The sequence below is a fragment of the Colias eurytheme genome, chromosome 15 (assembly GCF_061535395.1).
Source record: "Colias eurytheme isolate Ceu_HAF_F1 chromosome 15, ilColEury1 Martin Lab GWU primary, whole genome shotgun sequence".
NCBI classification, from domain to species: Eukaryota; Metazoa; Arthropoda; class Insecta; order Lepidoptera; family Pieridae; genus Colias; species Colias eurytheme.
The window spans coordinates 4,589,574-4,612,064 of record NC_142994.1 but is presented as its reverse complement, the minus strand read 5'-3'; the positions used below and the strand labels follow the sequence as shown (position 1 = coordinate 4,612,064).

Here is a 22,491-nt window from a genome sequence, read left to right as displayed (position 1 = left end):
ATAAAAAAATATTTAAAAAAAAAATTTTACTTACAACCCTGTTACTCATGAACGCTGACATGTATTAACTTGATATTCATACCAAAAACTCAAGTCTAAAATACCTTTACGCTGTAATAAAATCAAACTTCTATGTCAACGAATCAGAAGATACAGCCGTAAATGCCGAAAAATTTCTCAAATTTCGACATTCGCAAGGGAATCAAAACTCAAAACCTACAGGGTACTTTCCATAAACTCAGAATCTTGAAATTCGGTACAAAGCAACATCTTTTAGTACCTACAGATACAGGAATAATTGCAAAAAAAAATATATTTTTCAAGTTTGTCTGCCTGTGAAGACCCTTTTTCTCAGGAACGCGTTGAGGTATCAATCTGAAATTCATACCGAATACTCAAATCTACGGTTCCTTATAGCTGTGAAAAAATCAGATTTATAAGCCAACGCAATCAAAAGATACAGACATTTATGCCGTAAATTATCGCAATCGACATTATCGCAAGGGAATCAAAATCTATAGGTATTTTACTACTTCCTGTGAACACAGAGTTCTAAAATTTGGTTCAAAGCAATGTCAGCACAGATGGACGAAAAATTGCTAAAACATACATTTCATGCTTATCAACATTCGCAAGTGTTGCCAGGAATCAAAACCTACAGGGTACTTCCCGTGAACACAGAATCTTGATATTTAATCTTTATTTAATAGAAACTTACGTCGCAGAGCACAGATAAAGGAAAAATCGTAAAAAGCATAAATTTAATATTAAAACATATAAAAATGTTTGTACGGAACTCTTGGTTCGCCAATGCGACACGCACTTGACCATTTTTTTTAAATCTACGTATCAATTAAATTACCAAAATATAGCTTTTGAAAATTAACCACGTCTATGTGACCCCCCCCCTGGCACTAAAGCTGGATCCGCCCTTGCTAGAACTATGGGCACTAGAAAAAATGTTTCATTCAAAAGTTGTAGAGAATAAAGTGATTTTAAAAAAGAGATAGATGCATTTTATTGATACATCCAATATATTACGAATTATTAGCCAAAAACGCTAAATAGGCCATACATCGTACACGGTAAGTTTTACAAAAAAGTTTGCAGGATAAAAAAGATGCGAAATTTTATTTTCTACAAAAAAGTCAAAATAACTTTTGTCTAAAAGTGGATAGTTTCAGAGATATCGGCCAAAAACTTCTTTAAGATTGCGAGCGAAGCTCCACCTGGATCTGTCAGCATTTTGTGTTAGTGAAACCCTAAAATAAAAATGAAATTGTATCGGAAGTGCGAGGTTAAATGCTTTATTTATTGAGTTATGTCTACCATTTAAATTAGTTTAATTTTCTATTAAGCCATTAGAAATTAATACATCATAATGATGTATAAGGGTTTTGTTTTTATTCTTTTGAGGTTCAAAGCTTAAAAATTAACCGGAATAAGACCCAGGTTAGTTAAATATTATTTTTTTTATTGTTGCCCCACCCTGTGCCCATGGCTAGCTACGCCCATGATCTCGTAGACAATTGATCGGAAAAGCAATGTGATCACATCCCTTTATTGGATTAGTAGTGACCGAAGCATCGCAAAGGTAGTTACATAGTTTTCTGAATGGGAAGAGACTCCGATGGCCGCTTTGTGCCGCTACCGTGCTATTTGTTCGATATTGGTCGTTTATGTTCCACACACGTCAGCTTCAATTACTTCCAACATTGTTCTAAAGTGCTACGTATTTGTTTGTTTTTCAAGGGGCTTAAATTTAAAGAAACATTAGGGTTTAAAAATATATTTATAAATACGAATATCGGTGCACATTTTAAATTCTGTAAAATATTACAAAACTGAGAAAAATACTTGATAAATATCTTAGTTTTTAACCTCTGCTATTACTCGAGCATATTCTTCCCCTCGAGCAACATCTTTGTTTATGTCCGTGACAGCGTTCCCAAGTATATGTTTTTCATACTCAGTCATATTAAAATTGGAATTGCACGTTTCAACGATACCGTAACAGCCGACTCTTGTCGGGCCAGAGAAAAATCTGGTTCCGTAGTGAGGGTTTGATGTATAGCTGTTTACTACAACGTAATCTCCATACATCGCCTGAAGAATATTATCGACGAATTCATTAATTGACCACGCCATAGCTAAAGTTGCTGAATCTATACCGAGTTTGTGGTTTATAACTTCCATACCGGCTTTTTTTACAAGCCTCGTTAATGTATCAGCTTGACATGGATCCACTTTATAATGGGAAGGAGTAATGTTTGAAAACAATGGTATAATGGTTTGATCAGAATGACCTCCGATAACTGGTATATGCAAATGCCGCGGGTTTACGTTTAATGCTTTAGAAGCAAAGGCTCTAGCTCTACATGTATCTATGTGAGTGATACCAAATATTTTGGCCGCATCATAAGCACTGTATCTAAATAACAATGAACTTGCAAGAGGTATAATTGAATTAATAGGATTAGTTGAAATAGCTAAAAATGCATCTGGGTTTATATCAGCCATTGTTCTGCATAGTTTTTGAACGGAAGGTGCATTAACTTCCAGCATTTGATCCCTTGTATATCCGGGTCTTCTTGGTACTCTAGATACCATTATAATAAGGTGGGAGAAGCGAATCGAAGCAGGAAGAAAACTATTCCCGCTATAACTTGTTATTACAGGCCCTTTCGGGATTTCACTTAGTTCAGCACCAATACGTAATACTTTCTCATCATCATCGTATAGATTTAGTCGGGTTATATATCTGTTCTGTTTCAGAAGTAAGGCCAAATTTGAGCCAATTTCATTAGCTGCTCCGACAATGGACACTTGAGCATTTCTTTTCTGCTCCATATTTATAAAACATCTCTTCGATAAGAGACTCTTCAACGCAGCAGAACCACGACACCACATTGTAAAAATATATGCGTATAAAAAATATTTCACAGAATTTAATTTCTTACCGACATTGTTATTCTGTCAGGTGATTCAACAAAAAGCATTATCAGTTTAGAATTTATCATAGAATAAAAATACCAGCAATAATAAGAAATGTTCTAACTTATCTATTAATTTATGAAGTGTTCTACAATTAAAATGGTATTTTTATTATTATCTATGGCTTTCAAATAAACCTGTGAAATAAACACAATCCTGCCAATTCAAAGTCAAATTCATAGTTTTCCATCTAAATAATATCAAGAAATAAAAATAATACACGCAATGGCTCTAACCAAGCAGTTATTTAAATTAATAGCGAACAGAACATTGACTCGGAATTATCACGTTACAGTGGTAGGTGGTGCTAGTGATGTTGGACAAACTATTGGTCTACTTCTAAGAACTAATCCAAACATAAGAAAATTAGTTGTTCATGATACACTTGATAAAACGTCTGGAGTTGTTTTAGATCTCTCGCATGTACCAGTTCATTCAGCATTACAAGGTTACACGGGCGAGGATACCTTAGACAATGCCTTGAAAAATACAGACATTGTAATCGCAGCCAGTGGGTCCCCCGAGAAACATGGCATAACTGAAAAAGAGAGATTCAATCGAAATGCTGAATTTATCAGAAGATTGTGTCTGAAAATAGCTAAATTACGACCAATGCCATTCGTAGGAATAACAACTGAACCATTAAATACCCTCGTGCCTATGGCGTCCGAATTATTGAGAAACCACGGAGATTACAACCCGAAGAAACTTTTCGGAATAACAGCCGTGGGTGCAATGCGAGCGCAAGCTTTATACGCTTCGGAAAACAATTTCAATCCAGATGAGTGTATTGTCCCAGTCATTGGTGGGCATTCTGAAAAAACGCTCCTGCCTTTAATCTCTCAATCAAAACCCCAATGTGAAATGGATGAAAAGAAAGTTCGGGAATTTGTCAATAAAGTTCGCAAAGTTGGTGAATTTAGCACGAACTCGAAGAAGGGTTGGTCACCTACACTTTCCGTCGCATACGGAGCTATGTTGTTCACGCAAGGAGTTCTAGATGCTTTAGATGGCAGATTGGCCAAAGTAAACGCGCTTGTTGAAAACAATGATTTTGGTACTTCTTTTTTCTCTGGTCTGGTCAACATCGATCAAAACGGATTTTGCGAAATGAAAAGATACACTAGTATCACGCAACTTGAATGTAACTTATTAGAACAAAGTATTATCGAATTAAGAAAAGACGTAACAAGGGGCAAAAAAATATTAGAACTTGCATAAATTTTCTATTTAGAAGTGTATCCAAATAAATAAAAATACAATATACCAACGTATACGTTTTATTGACGTAAAACCCTGGATTCACAAAAAGTAACATTAAAGGAAAACTTAATCATATCACAGAGAATTAATTACATTCATTTATTACCAAATCATTCACATTTTGTACTACACATAAGTCTACAAAGATATACAATAATAATACTTATTTCTAATTAGGAGTTACTTGAACACTTTTTTATACTTATTTAATTTTGGTTTATAATGTATTCTACCCTTAAATGTGATCCAAAAATAACATTTTGTATTGGATTTATGGAATAATTTGATTAACTAAAAATAAAGCCATTCTTAAGAAATTGGACATTTGTATACCCTTTTGAATTTTTCTATAATATCATTTGAGAATATCCTATCATTTGATTCAACCAAAACAACATTATATAATCACGATCCCAAGAACTATAAAAAAACAATATTCGAGACGATATGTTACTATAAAATCAACTATAATACAAATTGGTTTATCAAAATAAGTATAAGTATAATAAACTGCTACACTCCATAACAAGACAATGACAAATCAACAACATTTAACACATCTTAAATTATATGTATACTGGCTAACTTTATTACCTGAAATAAATAGAAAAAAGAAGGATTATTATTTATTATTCACAATAATGTAAATAAACACTTAAATTTTCGACTTTTGTCTGCTCATGAGCACATGTTCAATATTATTTTTACTTGTGAGAAACATATTATCAGCTTTTTATGAAAACAATCCTTATAGTTATAGCATTAGGATATCGTTTCGTTTTTCGTTCAAGTTTATTATCAGTACTAAAGTACCTTGTCGCGACCATACGCGTCATGAAATAACTTGGAATAGAAATAATTAACGTACAGGACCAAATAAAAATTATTTAACTTAAGTACTTGAATAGAACTCGAGGCCAAATCAACTTTAATATAAATGTACCTAATTATATTTAGATTGTATATAAAATCCAAAAATCTACATAAAAACACCCACCTAAAAATCATTCTTCATTGCTTTTACTAACTTCACTCCCAGATTCGCTGGCGCTCGTTGAATGAACACTGATTGAGGTTTCCTTGAACTGGCTGATAAAGTCTAGAAGCTTCTGGAGGTTTCTTTGTGTTTTTATTTGGTCCGCCAACAGTTGCCGCTTCTCAGCATTGTGTTCGTCGAGATTCTCTTTCAAAGTTGCCGCTCGCGCTTCCAGCTTCCGTAACTCCACGCACAGTTCTATGTTTTTCTCTTGTAGTCGTTTACGCTCCGCTAACTTATCTGAAAAGATAATAGAGGATTCAAATAGGATATAATATAAAAAATACAAAAGTCGTTAAAATGACGCGCGTTAGGTCCTGCGTTTGTCAACAGCACGAGCGGCGCATACGTGACAAACTGGTTAGTTGACACACGGTGTATGCTTGTAGTAATGTAACGCGATCGGCGCGTAAGCTTTGCCTGTGTTGTTTTCTTTTATCTTGTGGTAGAGGTGCCCGTGAAGGATGTATAGTTCAACCGGCGTGCGCTCCTGCGCTCTACGTCTATCTACTCTTATCAGTGAGTATAACAGTACGGATGGCGAATATGCAGCAGCACTGCAGCTACACGCTCTGCACACCGCGCACTCCGCGCACGGCCCAGCGGCGCGGCACATACCAGTGTACAGGTGCGCGCTGGGTGCGGGCGCGGCGGCGCACGCGGGCTCGGGCAGCGGCGCGCGGCACGCGGCGCAGCGCCCCTCCGCGCCGCAGCCCGTGTGCTGCCACACCGCGCACTCCGCGCACGGCCCAGCGGCGCGGCACATACCAGTGTACAGGTGCGCGCTGGGTGCGGGCGCGGCGGCGCACGCGGGCTCGGGCAGCGGCGCGCGGCACGCGGCGCAGCGCCCCTCCGCGCCGCAGCCCGTGTGCTGCCACACCGCGCACTCCGCGCACGGCACCAGGAGCGAAGGCACGTCTGCAATACCAATAAACATATTAAAGCCGTTGACAATAGCATATTAAAAGCGCATCAAAAAATGTCCAAGCGTCGTTGAAAAGATTCATTCAAATTTACACCCTATTTTGTTGCAGTAATGCTCAAAATCGATTGCATGCGTTCCTTAGAAAAGTCTGCCTCATATGGTCATAGGCAGAGTTTTGCTGCCGACAGCCTAGATGTTTATTGTACGTTACGTCGTGTACATGATTTAGGCACAAATTATTCAGATTCTGTTCCAAGTTAAGTGGTAACTATTGAAAATATTTTCTCGACGGAACTATGTGATTGAATTAATAATTTTTAAAATATATTATTACTGTATCCTTCTTCTGTTTACTAAACTTGAATAAAACTACAAAAATATAAAAAATATTCCATTTCAATTTTTTACACACCGATATCTATCCTACTATGTATTTAATTTTTAGTGCAAACTTTTTGATCTAAATTAAAATCTTACCATTTCTTCCGCAGCCATGACAAACTTTTTTAGTTGGTGAATAAACTGGCTCCACTGACAGACCAGCTGGTAGAGTTGCCATCCAGGCTGGTTTGTTTCCCCAACCTAGAATTAAAAAAAATAATAATTTAATCTGCTATTGTCAAAAATATGCAATCAAGACATGAAAAAGTTATAGTGTACTTGTCGAAGTATAATACACAAATATTCCTAAAAATTTCACAACTCAAACAAAAATAACAGTAATATGTAAGACAAAATTGCTATTTACCTTTATTATCTGTCGATGACCCTGATGGAGATCCTTCACGGGATGACTTATTCTGATTCTGTGAAACAATATATGGACAATTTTACTAGCACAAAAAAGTGGCCTATCATTATTATTTTACATAAATAAAAAAAAAAAAAAAAAATCTTTATTTACCAAAAAAATTTAAACATTTCATCATTACAGGAGACCCAAAATTTTAATTCAGATCTATATTTTAATGATTTAATAACAAAATAATAAAGTAATCTCCAGTATACCTGCTTGCGAAGTTTGGCTGATCGCGTTTGTGGTGGATCACTATGGTTCTGTAGATATGGGTATTGGTTTAACTTCTTCCGTTTCTGAAATAGCACAAAAAATAATGATGCACTTTTTTATCAAAATATCTACATCTTAATCTTAATCTTAATACTATTATAAAGGCGAAAGTTTGTATGGATGTATGGATGTATGGATGTATGGATGTTTGTTACTCTTTCACGTAAAAACTACTGAACCGATTACAATAAAATTTAGCACACATATAGAGGGTAACTTGGATTAACACATAGGATAGGTTTTATCGCGGAAATCCCACGGGAACGGGAACTATGCGGGTTTTCCTTTGAAAATGCGGGCGAAGCCGCGGGCGGAAATCTAGTAAGTATTATAATAAAACAAAAATATAATATTTTTGGTATTAAAATTTGTGCTGAATCATTATTAGATATTCATCAAATTAGGTAGAAAAAAAAATATTTTTCTTACAGGAACCATTTCATAATTGCCATAAACAAATTCATTTCTATTTGCGCCAGCAGCCCTTTTGCGATTTTCATTTATTCTTTTCTCCATTATTTCTTTTTGGATTGGTGTCACCAATCCAATAAGCCTAGAAATAAAAAACCCTTCAGTTAGATAATATTTAAAACTTCTTGTCTTGATATAATGGTTCATTGAGAAAATGTAATAATAATCAATGATTATTAAATATTTTATGCATGCTGTGAACAGAACACATCAATGCAATAATATAAAATTAATGTGCCCCATATATGCATGTGTTACATAACTACACATAGTTTAATCTATAAATTACTCAATGTACAGACTATACACTAATGCTAATGCTACCACTAATGTAGTCACCAATCCAAATTATATTACCTCATGAAACCTTCTTTGGATATTGGCTCTCCCGGTTCAGGCAGAAGGGGTGGTGATGGAGCCGGTGATATCTCTGTATTTGGCGATGAATCTGAATCCGATCTATCTGGCCAATCATTGTCATCAAACTTTGTTCCCCTAAAAAAATAAATGAATGGTATGAACAAAAACAAATAAACATCACATTCCATAATGTTCAACATAATTAAAATTGTTGTTTTCTTTAAATTTTACCTCTCTGTAGTTCTATGAATACATACTTTGTTAAATAAATACTTATATACTTACAAAAATACTTCCTTAACCTTGTTGAGAGCATTTTCAAAGTTACTCCTGTCGTTGTGTATTAAATTTTCCAACTGAGGAAAATTTCTTACAAAACTTTCTTTGTGTCTCTCATTTTCATTATTAGTTTCTTTTTCATGTGGTATAATATCATTTTCTATATCAGACTCATTATTCACATCATCTGTTAAATTCTCGGTTTTTATTTGGATTTCGTTTAACACTGAAGGTTTTAGTAGTGATGTGGTACGATTCCTATTGCGATATTGTAATTCATGGTCTCTTAATTGTTGAGCAATATAGTGATTGTCATTTTCAATACTGACTTGCTTATTTTTAGCTCTTAAGCGTTGTTGATACAATTCCAACTCTTTCCTCAGTCTATCAACCACCAATTTCTGAACAATAAAATATAAAAAAATATATATAATAGTTATGGTACAAATAACAATAATACTTAATAATAACAACTTACTTGAGCACGTCCAATGGCAACAATTTCTTTTTCAGCTTCACTAACTTTATTTTTCAGATGTATATTCTGAAAAGAAAAATGTATTACAATAAATAAGTGGTCTTCATATATTATTATATAGGTATATCTAAAATGAGCTTACGGTTTCATCTTCTTGGAGGCGTGCAACCCAAATCTAAAAATAAAAATATTCTATAAGTATGTATATAAGAGAAACCACAATAATTAAAAATTCACATTAATCTGACTGTTATTATTTTTTTCCTATATAAACCCACTTTATATACTGATAATTATTATGTAAACAATAACTTAGTTTACTACAAACAAACAACATTTATTCAAACACGTAAAATATCGATTCATCATGCAAAATATACAGTAAAAGTAATTATGTACTTGAATGTTGCTTGCTAAACAACCATTTTTACTTTCCGAAGTGTACTCACAACAAGTAGCTACGTACATAAAAATAGGATATTTTAATATGAAAGGAAACTTGAAAGTACAACTAAAACTTTAAATACCTGATGCACCCGTATAGCATTTTTTAAATCAGTTTGTGTTTTCCGAATATCTTCTTTTATTTCATTAGAAACTTCCATTGCATTCACCGAAGGTAATACAATTTGAAATGTCACTCCATAGCCACAATATAAATAATTCTTTACAAAAAAAAGTTTTCAGTCACTAATTATATTATAGCGAATTAATACTCTGAAAGAATTAATTTTAACAAAGAAAGTTATCAAAAGTAGCAACCTTGTTATGAATTTAATTTCATGAGTGTCTAATGTCTATTATTTTTTTTAAACTTAATTAAACAAAATATATTTTCCCCATTTAGGTTGCGCACTCAATAGTATCGCACTAATTTAATTTGCAAAGGAGACATCAAGAAATTGAAGCAATATCAACAGCATTATTGTACAATTTTAGAAAATATTATTAGCATCTTTTGATATTACTTGCTCTGTGATCTTTTGTAATTTATCGCAACTCGAAAGTCGAAACTCGAAGTATTCGGAATAGCTATCGGCCAAGTTCGTCAAATTACGATTTCCGCGATTTCCGACAAAACAAAAACCACAAACTATAAATGCGTACCACGAAAGAAGTCCCATACAGTCGTCGCCCCTGTCCCTGTCCGCGACGCTAAGGCCGCGTTTCCATCTGCAAGAAAACTTCCGCAAGAAATGTCCGACCAAGAAGCTTATATCTTAATACACTGGAGATTTCAGTATGAACATTAACTTGTAACAAGAAAATATGACCTTGAATGACGCCTGTATGTTTTTTTATCCCTTTCACACCTAACTAACTACCTAGGCGTGAAAGGGATAAAAAAACATACAGGCGTCATTCAAGGTCATATTTTCTTGTTACAAGTTAATGTTCATACTGAAATCTCCAGTGTATTAGATATAAGCTTCTTGTGTCCGACAGTCTGCCTGACAGCAGCTTGCAAGTCTACTTGCAGGTGGAAACGGACGTGGACAGGACGGACGTAGACAGGCGGCCACGACCGCAAGACGCCACGTCACAGAGCAAAGAGAATATACAAATACTACTATTAATCAGTTCTTTAAAGAAACGAATCTTCAATGGCGGCGCTAATCATTCCCTCTCGCTCACACACGGCCGTACGGTATGCAAAAAAAAATGGAAAAATAAAATCACTAAAATGTATTTGATTTTCCCTATAATAGTTTTTATCATAAACACAGATCATAAATTTACAATGACAATTATGCATTTGCGAAAGTAAATAATGTTTTATTGGAATTTGACAAAATATGTTCTTTGGGAAAAGTTGTTTTTATGGGCATATTACAAGTATTATGGAGATTTTATAACATTCTGTATACGTAAATATGATAATTCATATAAATACACAAATACAATAACAAAAAAGTTTGCCAACAAACAATTTGAAATAATTAATAAAATAATTATCAATTTACGTTATTTTTATTTTCTTTTTTGTTGATCCTACCATCTGTCAAAGTCAGCTTTGGCCGCCATTGAAGATTCGTTTCTTTATTGAACTGACTAATAACATCTAGCGCGCACAAGCGACTTATTTGTCTCTGCAACTATTTTGTCTCTCACATCAAATCTATGGGGCTATTTTTGCGCCGCCGTTTTCGTGTGGTTTCTAAGGACATTAGAGTAATATACCATAACCATCTCTTCGAAATCCATATTGATAAGTGTGGAAATATTTGAAAAAATGTTACGTTGCTGTCGCTCTTAGGCCGCGTTTCCATCTGCCAGAAAACTTCCGCAAGAAATGTCCGACAATCTGTCTGACAGCAACTTGAAAGTCTAATTCCGCGTTTCCACCTGCAAGTAGACTTGCAAGCTTGCAAGCTTGACGGACTGTCGAACATTTCTTGCGAAAGTTTTCTTGCAGATGGATAGGCGGCTTATGCTAGGCGTCCATTAGAGACGGATCGGGGCGGGTCGCATCGCAACGGGCCGTCTCTAATGGACGCGCTGTTTGCTCCTGCGTCCACCTGTACGGGGCGCGGCGGACCGCCTAGGCGGATATTATCTATCAGACGCTCGCCGCTCACATCCGCTTGCCTGCATCCACTAGACGGGTCGGGGCGGGCCGGGCCGCAGTGCACCGCCGGCAAAAATCCGCCTGCGAAGCGATATCCGCCAATGCGTTGCGGCCCGCCCCGACCCGATCCGTCTAGTGGACGCAGGCAAGCGGATGTTTCATACAAAACATAGGCCGGCGTATTTTTGCGTTGCGATGCGGCCCGGCCCGATCCGCCTAGTGGACGCCTAGCATAAGACGGTGTGAAAGTGTAAAATAATTGTGTTTAGTCTGTTGAAATTTATTATTCCATTATGTTTTTCTATGTTAACCTGTCATATCACGACTTATGTCACTATATAGTGTGGAAAATGTGCAACCAGTAAATATCGATAATCGAAATACAAATTTTTATTTAACTCAAGTTTTTTACTTCAAATAATTTGGCAGTCGTTTAAATTGTATTTGCAAATATATTTAAAGATATGTATCTTAAAATGTACAACATTGCTAATTTATAAAACACATTTGTGTCACGCAGTCTGATATAAGCTATTCTCGTATCTCTCATTTGATTATTTGGCTGAAATCTATTGAAAAATGTCAGTAAAAAGAGCAGCAACTACAGAACTTAATCATGATAATTGGGATCAGGAAGATTCTAATGAACCCGAAGACACCGAGGGATTTAAAATGGCACCAAAAGAAGTTTTGGAGAAACGCGTAATACGAACTGCTAAGCGGCGATCGAATATTGGAAATAATGAAGTAAATGTCAATACCTTTATAATAATAATTACACAATTAAAAAAGGATTTTTATCACAGCAACAGTTAGAAATTAACAAATTCATATAATATACATTCTTAAAAACTTATGATATTATGCTTGAGCTGAAAACATTACACATTACATAGACATTTGTTTATTTTTTTTATATTTTCAGGGTCAAAAAAGTGTATTTAGTGGATTTGGTGGCTTCAATAAAACTCAAAAGACTTCATTTGATTTTTTGGCCAACTTAACAAATGGAAATAAAGCCAATACATCTTTATCAAGTCCAAGTGTTACTGAAGGATCTTCTTCACTGTTTTCATCTAAACCTTTCACAACCAGTGCCAGCTCTTCGGGATTTACTGCTTTAGGATCTTCAGCACCAGTGACACCATCAACAAATCAGTCATCTCTATTTGGCAAATCAACAACAACCAGTCCCACAGGAATTAAATTCCCCCTAACCGATACTAAATTGGATTCTAAAGAAGGCCAAAGTGAAAGTCCCTTTAAAATTCGAACTACCTCAACTCCTCTGAGCACTTTCAGTTTTGCTTCAAAAAGCAGCCCCACTCCTGCTCCAAAAAGCAGCCCCACTCCTGCTCCAAAAAGCAGCCCCACTCCTGCTCCAAAAAGCAGTCCTTCTGCTCCTAAGTCAAATGTATCCAGTAATGTATTCACTTCTTCATCTTCATCACCATTTAAAATGTCTTCAACAAACTTTAATATGCCAATAGCTAAAAAGGATCAACCAATTGAAAACAAAATTTCACCAGAGAAGAAAGATTCACGACAAACAAAAGAATCAGGTGGGGATAAAGATGAAATTGATGAAAGAAAATTAAATTATTATAAAAATATTCAAGGACTGAATGTATCAGTATCAGAATGGATTGAAAAACATGTTAAAGAAACTCCTTTATGTATTCTGTCACCAATTTTTAAGGATTATGAAAAGCATTTGAAAGATATTCAAGATGAATACTTTAATAATAAAGAATCAAAGTCTGGTGGTGAAAAGGGTGATTTTAAACAAAATGTTAATAGTGAAATAAAATCTACTCCTACTGGATCAAGCTTATTTTCAAACACATCAACTACTAATAGAAATACATTAGTAACAGAAAAAACAAGTAGCATATTTGGAACTCCTACATCAAATAATAAACAAGAAACAACTACAGGAACCACTGGTTTCTCTTTTGGGATTGCTTCAAAAACTCCAACAGCAACAACTACAAGTGGCTTCTCTTTGGGAAATGTTTCAACAACAACAAGTGGTTTATCTTTGGGAAATGTTTCAACAACTACAAGTGGCTTCTCTTTTGGAAATGTTTCAAAAACTCCAACAACAACAACTACAAGTGGCTTCTCTTTTGGAAATGTTTCAAAAACTCCAACAACAACAACTACAAGTGGTTTCTCTTTGGGAAATGTTTCAAAAACTCCAACAACAACTTCTACTTCCAATACAGACCAAACTCCCAAAAAAAGTACTGGCTTTTCATTTGGAACTAACTCGACAACAACTTCTACCCCTGGTCTGCCTGCAATAACTACAACTAAAACTGGCTTTAGTTTTGGAATGAATTCAACATCCCAATCATCTAGTTTGTTTTCGGGAACTTCTACAGGAACAATTACCAATGGTAATTCAACATTTTCTTTTGGTGCTGGAAAACCGTTCAGTTTTAATTCAAACATTCAAAAGAAAGAAGAAGAAACTACTCAAAGCAACAACAATGAAGATGAAGATCAACCACCCAAAGTAGAATTTACTCCCTTGGTTGAAGAGAACAGTGTCTTTGACAAGAAATGTAAAGTATTTTTTAAGAAAGATGGCAACTTTGTTGATAAAGGTGTATGCACACTGTACATAAAGAAAATAGAAGAAAGTGGGAAACATCAACTGTTAGTGAGAGCAAACACAACCTTGGGGACAGTTCTGCTGAATATGATACTAAGTGCATCAATTCCTACTCAGCGTATGGGTAAAAATAATGTTATGCTTGTTTGCATACCAACCCCTGATGCAAAACCACCTCCAACCCCAGTCCTTATTAGAGTTAAGACATCTGAAGAAGCTGATGATTTATTGGAAATATTAAATAAATATAAAATGTGAAATTACATTTATTGTATCTCTATAACAGTTTAAATTTCAGTTATGTTGAAATTTTTTTTTACATTCCACCATGTAAGCAATAGTTTTACTATACCATGCAAGTCATGTTAATTTTTTAATATTTTTGGATATACATGAATATATCATTATGAATCATTGTCATAAAAATTACAGTGATTAAAAAAATTAAATCCATTATGTTCTAAAATTTTAGAACATTTGAGGTATCTATTGATTAAAAAATGATGAAAATAAAATAAAAATTTTGTTGATTTGTTAGTGTTTTATTTAAACATTTCGTTAATATTTTTTTAGATATTACAAATTATACATTTACATTTTTATATTACATATTTGTTTAAATAAATTGTTTAATATCCCAATTATTACAATAAAAGAGAAAATTTTATATCCTGTGCCTATCACTCTTCTACTTATTTTAAACTTGTAAGTCACAACTATGTCCCAACAATTAAAGTACTTGTTGATATTTGCCCTAATCCCATCTGAATCCTTTGCATATGAGGTTCAACACTATTTTGAAATATCCTTCGATATTTTGGTTCTAATTTCATTTTTATTTGTTCCATAGTGCCTTGTAATACACTTAGTTCATAAGCATTCTGATCAGAATTGGACAGGCTTTTTACTTGTAACATAAGAGCTGTTAAATCTGTGATAAGATCTAGTACATTAGAATCTTTAACACAGTTATTATTGTTATTGGCTACAAGTTCAGATGCTTCTTCTCTACACTTTTCTCGTAGATGAGACGGAGCTAACATAGCTGCCAGGCTCGGCCCAGGGGCAATTTGTTGACAATAAACCTGTATTTCATTTATATATTCCTGTAAATCCATATTCATTCTTTCCAGGTCAATCACAATTGCAGCATACTTTCTCTCAAAATCTTCCGGTGTTTTTTGATCAAATGATTTTCGTTTTTCAGCTTCAGAATTCATTTCTTTTAATTTATTAATTTTACTTCTTTTCACTTGCAATACTTTAGTCAATTTAGCAATAAGTTCCAAAAATGCATAAGGGTAAGAACCAAGGTTTTTTTCAATGGCATTAGTTATATCATTACAACCTATCATTGGATCCCCTTGACTAATATTCTTTGGTATTGGTGTATGATAAAGATGATATAAATCATTGGCAGTGCGTGGGCGAAACCTCTGGGTTATACTAGACAGAAATAGGGAATCTGGTGGTTCATTTGATAAAACTTCATAATCTGGAACTGAGTGTGTACCTAATTTTGGCCTTTCAAATGTTATTCTATAAGTATTATTAGAAGTATCTACAGCGTCTATAACACCAGTAAAAAGGCCATCTTGTGGCTTACGCAGCCTAGCGGTCACTTTTGTTCCAACAACTAGCTGCATTGGAATTTCATTTGGTAAATCTTTAACACATACATCTGCAGTTTTTCTTTGTTGAATATATCTTATCAATTTCCTTTTTCTATCTAATTCTCTCCTTTCCTCTTCAAAAAATGCTTGGGAACATCTACGTGGTTTACCCATCATTTGTCTAATTTTTGCCCACTGAACTTTTGTAAGCTTTTTATTCGCTAACTGTGGAAATGACTCCTTCAGACAGATCATAAAATCATTTTCACCATCAAACAATGCCTTATCTATGTTACTGTAAAAATATTCAAAGCACACCCATTTATGGGCTTTAGGGAGTTTCAGAAGATTTCTTAACCTCATTCCTATTCGTTGACCACTCTTACGGTCCGGCGATTGACTCTCTATCTTCTCTTCAATATTCCTCTGCAGTTTAGCAGGTGACTTTGTTGGTGATTTCTGCTTTTTAGCACTTGATTGCTTTACAGGTGTTTTTAAAATTTTAGGTATACGTTTAGGTGATTGCCTAGGAGGTGATGTATTGACAAAGTCATCAACAAATATAAATCTGTTCTTTTTTCGAATTCGAGCTGGCATTCCTCTAGCATTAAGCTTTTGCATGGGTTCACTTGGTGTAGGTTTTGGTGGCAATACTGTACCAACTCGATGCAGTCCAAGGGCAGCAGGACCGAAAGCGGGTGGTATATCATCTTCTTCAGGTAAATCCAGATCCATTGGTTCATCTTTAACTCTTAATTGCATTCTCGTCGATGACTTTTCATCGCCTAAAAAGTATAAGAATACTTTATTTAATTCTAAGCATCTAATAACTTGGATACATAAAACACTGCTTTGTCAAGGTTTTCAATTTATATTATTTGCATTATTCAACAGGTGTTAAGTTGAAAGAGTTAATTTAAAACGTATAATAGCTGACAATTCCTCGGAAAATTTGAATTTTTTCAAATTTTGAACCTCAATAACGAATACGGAAATGGATAAAACTGGAATATGGTAATGGATAAAATTATTTGAATTTTTGTAAAAGGAACTTTTTTAAATAGTTTTTAGGGAGATCGTTAACTGTTTTTAATTGATATAAAAATATAAACAAACTTACTTTCCCACTTATCCGCCATGTTGATGTCGTAAATTTGATTTTGAAGACGAGAGCGCCACCGCCAGGCGCCAACTTTAAATTGCCAAAAAGTTCTATCTACACTATGGTTTATGGTACTTTAGATAATAATATATTTTTTATTTATTGAATTTAACAAATTGTAAATTGTCATATAATAAATAATTTTTTTTTGAGTAAAGCATTTAAAAAATTATTTTTAATTCACTTCAAATTATTTTTAATGTATTTTATTTTATTTTTTATTTTATTTTATTTTATTAAGGCTCATTAGCAGCAGTACATCGATTGTTTTACATAAAAAGTACACAAAAAATATAGGACATGATGTACAACTAATAAAAAATGAGCACTGCATGCACTACAAAAATTAATTACATTAAAAAAATTATATACACATTAAATACACATTAAATACATATACACACTAAATACATTTTAACTTAATAAAATACATTTTAAAATAATCACTAGATAAAATTTTACTAGATAAAATGTACTTACAACGAATTGAAAAGAAGCTATTCACACCAAGACATTCACATAATCAAATGGCATATGACATTATAATTAATTATTAATTAATTAATTATTATTAATAATTATTATCATTCATTGAGATATAATTATCATTAATTATTCTTGTTTGCGTTATAATTTAAAAAAAATTCTCTACAATATTATTTAACACTGAAACCAAAGTTCATGGCTTATAAAAGTAAACTCCAATAAAAGAGCAGTACGCAACATTGAGATAATATTACTACGTATGGAGGAGACACCACGAACAAAATCTGTGCGCCATTTTTTCCTCTAAGTTTTAAAAATTATTATCTATATAGTTAATAGGTACTTACCGTAGACAGCTGTCTACGGTACTTACCGATGAAAGTTATTCCTTTGCACTTTTCCGTATTATTTGTATTAATTGTGCAATATCGTAACACACACGAAGGCATATATGATGCGTTTCACTTTAAAACCATTAAAAAAACCTCTCAACATACGCCATATGGTGTATGTTGAGCGGAACATAAGTGATGTAGGCGGTGTCGTCTCCATATGTATATCTCAATGGTACGCAATGAGCGTGTGAATTCACTTATATTACTCTGTTCTGTCATGACTCATGTGGTTCCTCGGTGTGGTTCGAATTGAGCAATGAGCCTTTCGGAATTTTAAAAGTATGTATGATTTAAATAGATTCACAACTACAGTTTTTATTGCTTAGTCGTAATGGTTAGAAATAATTATTATAAAATGAGAGTAAAATCTTAGTGATTTCTTGAACTTTAAAAAAATCATGTCTATTTATTGGCCTCATTTGGCCTCTATACCAAAATATTTTATTATTTAATACCTTAGAAACCAATTTTCCTTCTTGCGCAATGAAAACTATACCCTTCGTTCGGTTGACAGACTTACCTTATGTGTCCCTGTGCGACGTACCAACTTTTTTGGGAAATCTTTTACGGTAACTGCTGTTAATCTTTGGAATGCATTGCCACTAACAATCAAATAAGCTAAGAATTTATCATGTTTTAAAAACCTCCTTCGTCGTCACTTTCTGTCATCCGCTTTCAACTCGGCATAGTAACTTTTATTGTTTTAAATTTTTATATTAGTAGTGTATGTATTATATATGTATTATATATATTATATAATTATATATTATATGTATATATATTTATGGTATATTTGTATAATATAAGTAGTCATATGTATATTATATATTATATAAGTATATTTTTGTATGTACTGTAGTGTCGTATATATGTTTATGTACAGTATATAATTTATAAATTGTTATGTGTTTTAATCTTCTTATATTTTATTTTGTTTACAGTGACATCATTATCATTATTATTATTTTTTTTTCTTTTTTCTCTCGACCTACCTTTACAACTTAATTGAGCTGATTACCTTCTGCCCTGGTTGCCTGGAAGAGATCACTTCTAAGTGATAAGGCCGCCAAATACACTAAACTGCTCCTTGCTTTTATTTTTGTGTGTTCTAGTATGTAAGTCTGTTTAGTTGTATTAAAGAGTAAAATAAATAAATAAATAAATATTTTTTTTTATTTGAGGGAATGAGAACTAATAATTATAGCTAAAACGAGTAGGTAATAATATGTGAAAGTGCATTTAATGCACATCCCATTAGCGTATCTACTGCTTACAGATGGTGATAAAACTATCATTAATAATAATTGATAGAAATATAAATACTTTTTTTTTCAAATTCGTAGTTTATAATAATATATACCTGCAATACACTTATATCATTATTTTTTTTATTATTCGTCATAACAATCTAGGCTTTTAATGAAGAAGAACCTCTTAAAACTATTGATTCACGCGATTTACTTTACATCCTATCTTACTAATATCCTATCCTATCCTTCTAATATTATAAATGCGAAAGTTTGTGAGGATGTCTGTGTGTTTGTTACTCTTTTACGCAAATACTACTGAACCGATTACAATGAAATTTAGCACACATATGGAGGGTAACTGGGATTAACACATAGGATAGGTTTTATCCCGGAAATATCACGGGAACGGGAACTACCTAAACGGGTTTTTCTTTGAAAACGCGGGCGACGCCGCGGGTGGAAAGCTAGTATTCCATAAAAGAGAAGAAGGTACGGGAGTTTCATAGATGGTGAAAGACAACAAAGCTTTAAAATTAAAGTTTTTACGATGTCAAGGCTTCTTAATCGAGGTATGAATGATCTCTAATAATTATTAAATTCAATACATATATATATATTTTAGGACATTTTTGAGCATTATATTGCCTCTGGTTTCTTATCCTATCCTACTAATATTATAAATGCGAAAGTTTATGAGGATGTGTATGTGTGTGTTTGTTATTCTTTCACGTAAATACTACTGAACCGATAACAATTAAATTTAGCACACTTAAGTATAACTTGGATTAAGGGTATTAGGGACTAAGGGTGGTCGAGGGTAACTTGGATTAACACAAAGATTAGGTTTTATTTCGTAAATCCCACGGGAACGGGAACTATGCGGGTTTTTCTTTGAAAACGCGGGCGGAAAGCTAGTTGTTATTAAGTGTTAGGAAAATAATTAATACTATTAATTATTTTCCTATTTTCATAAAACTTTTAATATAATATATCCTGATTACCATGTACTAAGTAAGTATAGCAGTTTTCATTCTACTGTGTGGAAAAATGACAGAAATTATATTATGTTAGTCTAAGGTATGCTAAACGTTTTTATTTCAGAATTATTCCGGTGTTAATTTATTTAGCTTTTGTTATAAACCTGATTCTTGTTTGTTATTGTACTGGAATTTTCATCGCTTGGCATCGAAGAAATTCATTTCAAGATCCTTTAAAAATATCAATAATTGACTTCGAAGTGCTTCGAAGTTTTAAAAATACACCTGCCACCCTGCCACCCTGCCACTAAAAACATAGAAATATATTTTGTTTTATAGCATTTTGTACTAAATAATTAATATTATTTTGCGTTAGAATATGTACGCATTCTCTGCTTTATAAACATTTGGTTTTTAGTTGATTGTGATAATCATTAACTCGTTTTTTTATCTAATCAGTTACGGTCCGCGTCAAATTAATTATTATGTTATGATAAATTGTTAAAATATGTTAGATTATGTGTCTATGTAAATCATTAATTTTGTATCTGTCAACAGAAGCGGACAGCTGACAGCTGACAGTCAGTTTGTCAGCTGTGCTTGATGGTTACGTGTTGATTGGAAAATAGAAATACATGTTGAATTGTAAATAGAAAATGTTTAATTATTATAGTTAACAACATAATATAACAGTCATTTGAGATGAGTAATATATCGTTAGTGTTATGGTGTATTGTGGGCTTGCTCGTTTTCGAAGGAGTTAATTGTAAGTTTTCATATTTTACCATTATGCTATAACACGGATATATTTTCAAGGTAAAAAGAGAGTTGGGGTGTACAACAAAACGAAAATGAAATGTTTACTCGCGTAACTGAGTCACTAAAAACTCGTATATTGTATAGAGTTGATAATATTGATGTGATTATTATATTTTTGTATATATTATGTTAGTGCTGGCTGATTGAACCAGTTCATACAAACTTTCTAATATTTTTTGTGTAATTAATTTTAGGTTTAAATAAGCGATGTATAAGATGTAGATCGAGAGGCGAGCTCGGATCGTGCGGTGATCCTTTCCCGACAAATGTCACAGAGCCAGAAACTCAAATTGGAATACACATAGTAGCTTGTCCATCAGGATGGTGTGGAAAGATGATTGAGGGTACTACAGGCGCTTTCAGAACTGATGGTAATTTATTGTTTTGCCATAAATTATTTGTAGATTTTTATTATGAAAAGAAATTGCTTATTTATTGAAAATAATGTATTTGCAAAAAACAAGGTTGAATTGGAAATATGTACTTAATATAGTTTATTTAAAATATGAAATAATAAGTATTATCCTTAATAACTTTATGATTACCATCATTAATATTTGTAATTTGTAATGTATGGGAATAAAGTGAAAGAAACAATAGCGTTATAGGTTACATAATTAATAATTATATTCATATTATACTTTTCAAACAAAGTTATTTTCATTCTGAGTTCATTCAAGTTTTACTATACAAACAAAACTATTATGAAGAATTGAAACAATTTTTTGCACAGACTATATTAACATATCATATCTTTAAATATTTTAAAGTACATATATATTTTTATATTTTCAGATTATGGTGCTGCGACACAAAGAATGTGTCTCCAGAGGTCACCTAGTGATGATGAGGAAAGGTGTGCGTACACTATGTGGAATCACAGGAAAGTGTACATGTGCTTCTGTAATGGAGATCTATGTAATTCAGCTGTTAAAGTAACTTCAGTACACTATACTTTATTGATAAGCTTTCTTGTTTGTGCCTTTTCTTATTTTTATACAGGCATGTAGTTAGTTTTTGAAGAATATACATGAATCTCATATTATTGATCCGTCTCAAGAGATACTCAACAACAACATTTCTTGCTTGTTGTTTAATGAATTAATTATGATATTCAACAGTTATAAGGATGATTAATATGAACAAACTTTTGCATTAAGTGTATTGCAGCTCAAATAAGAATTGTGATATTTTATACAATTATTGTACTTAATTACTATTTAAGATGTTGATATTGATGCAAGTTACAAATTGAATATTAATGAATCATCTTGATAATACAATATATTATTAAATTCTCATTATATTTTTGATAAGATTTATTGAATTTGTACTTAAGATGTGAAAAGATAACATTCCAATTTTCATTTTTCACTATTCCGTCCTAAATATGTGATGAAATAAATTGTAAATTATTTTTTTTTATGTACATAAATAACTTTTTATGAAAATTTTCTTAGTAAGTTCTAGATTTATAAGTTTTTATATCTGTTACCACTGCCCTTTATACTATGTTTAGCTGTATGTATTAAATATAAAAGATTTAAGTATCTATGAGTAAAGTGGTTTCAATTACAATCTATGTGTCCAATATAATATTTATCTGCTCTCTTTTTCTGAGGTAAAGTGGGAAAATATCTATTGAATAATTGACAGTTTTAATTGATTTGAAATGCAATAAAGCATAAACTATAATTTCAAAACAAACATTCAAATTACCTACTA

General features: G+C 33.0%; 5 protein-coding genes across 5 annotated transcripts; 2 read left to right on the top strand and 3 right to left on the bottom strand.

Annotated features, from left to right (window-relative positions):
• Positions 1–1,869: 1,869 nt before the first annotated feature.
• Positions 1,870–2,910, bottom strand: LOC149902247 (malate dehydrogenase, mitochondrial-like). The gene has a single exon (XM_090109973.1). The coding sequence runs from the start codon at positions 2,908–2,910 to the stop codon at positions 1,870–1,872; it is 1,041 nt and encodes a 346-aa protein (XP_089966099.1).
• Positions 2,911–4,594: 1,684 nt separating this feature from the next.
• Positions 4,595–9,547, bottom strand: LOC149902246 (uncharacterized). The gene is made up of 12 exons (XM_090110356.1): positions 9,403–9,547; positions 9,018–9,050; positions 8,876–8,941; positions 8,404–8,798; positions 8,116–8,253; positions 7,717–7,840; positions 7,227–7,310; positions 6,967–7,024; positions 6,696–6,800; positions 6,062–6,211; positions 5,255–5,533; positions 4,595–4,851 (listed from the first exon to the last, which is right to left on the bottom strand). Exons 1-11 carry the CDS (start codon positions 9,478–9,480, stop codon positions 5,262–5,264), a joined length of 1,503 nt encoding a protein of 500 aa, XP_089966482.1. The 5' UTR covers positions 9,481–9,547; the 3' UTR covers positions 4,595–4,851; positions 5,255–5,261.
• Positions 9,548–11,741: 2,194 nt separating this feature from the next.
• On the top strand, positions 11,742–14,596 carry Nup50 (nuclear pore complex protein Nup50). The gene is made up of 2 exons (XM_090109869.1): positions 11,742–12,191; positions 12,370–14,596. The coding sequence occupies exons 1-2, from the start codon at positions 12,024–12,026 to the stop codon at positions 14,320–14,322; spliced, it is 2,121 nt and encodes a 706-aa protein (XP_089965995.1). The 5' UTR covers positions 11,742–12,023; the 3' UTR covers positions 14,323–14,596.
• Positions 14,586–16,871, bottom strand: mip130 (Myb-interacting protein 130). Its single transcript, XM_090109870.1, has 2 exons — positions 16,798–16,871; positions 14,586–16,462 (listed from the first exon to the last, which is right to left on the bottom strand). Exons 1-2 carry the CDS (start codon positions 16,814–16,816, stop codon positions 14,781–14,783), a joined length of 1,701 nt encoding a protein of 566 aa, XP_089965996.1. The 5' UTR covers positions 16,817–16,871; the 3' UTR covers positions 14,586–14,780.
• A 3,655-nt stretch (positions 16,872–20,526) lies between these two features.
• Positions 20,527–22,181, top strand: rtv (QVR superfamily protein rtv). The gene is made up of 3 exons (XM_090109865.1): positions 20,527–20,713; positions 20,961–21,137; positions 21,562–22,181. Exons 1-3 carry the CDS (start codon positions 20,650–20,652, stop codon positions 21,774–21,776), a joined length of 456 nt encoding a protein of 151 aa, XP_089965991.1. The 5' UTR covers positions 20,527–20,649; the 3' UTR covers positions 21,777–22,181.
• Positions 22,182–22,491: the final 310 nt, after the last annotated feature.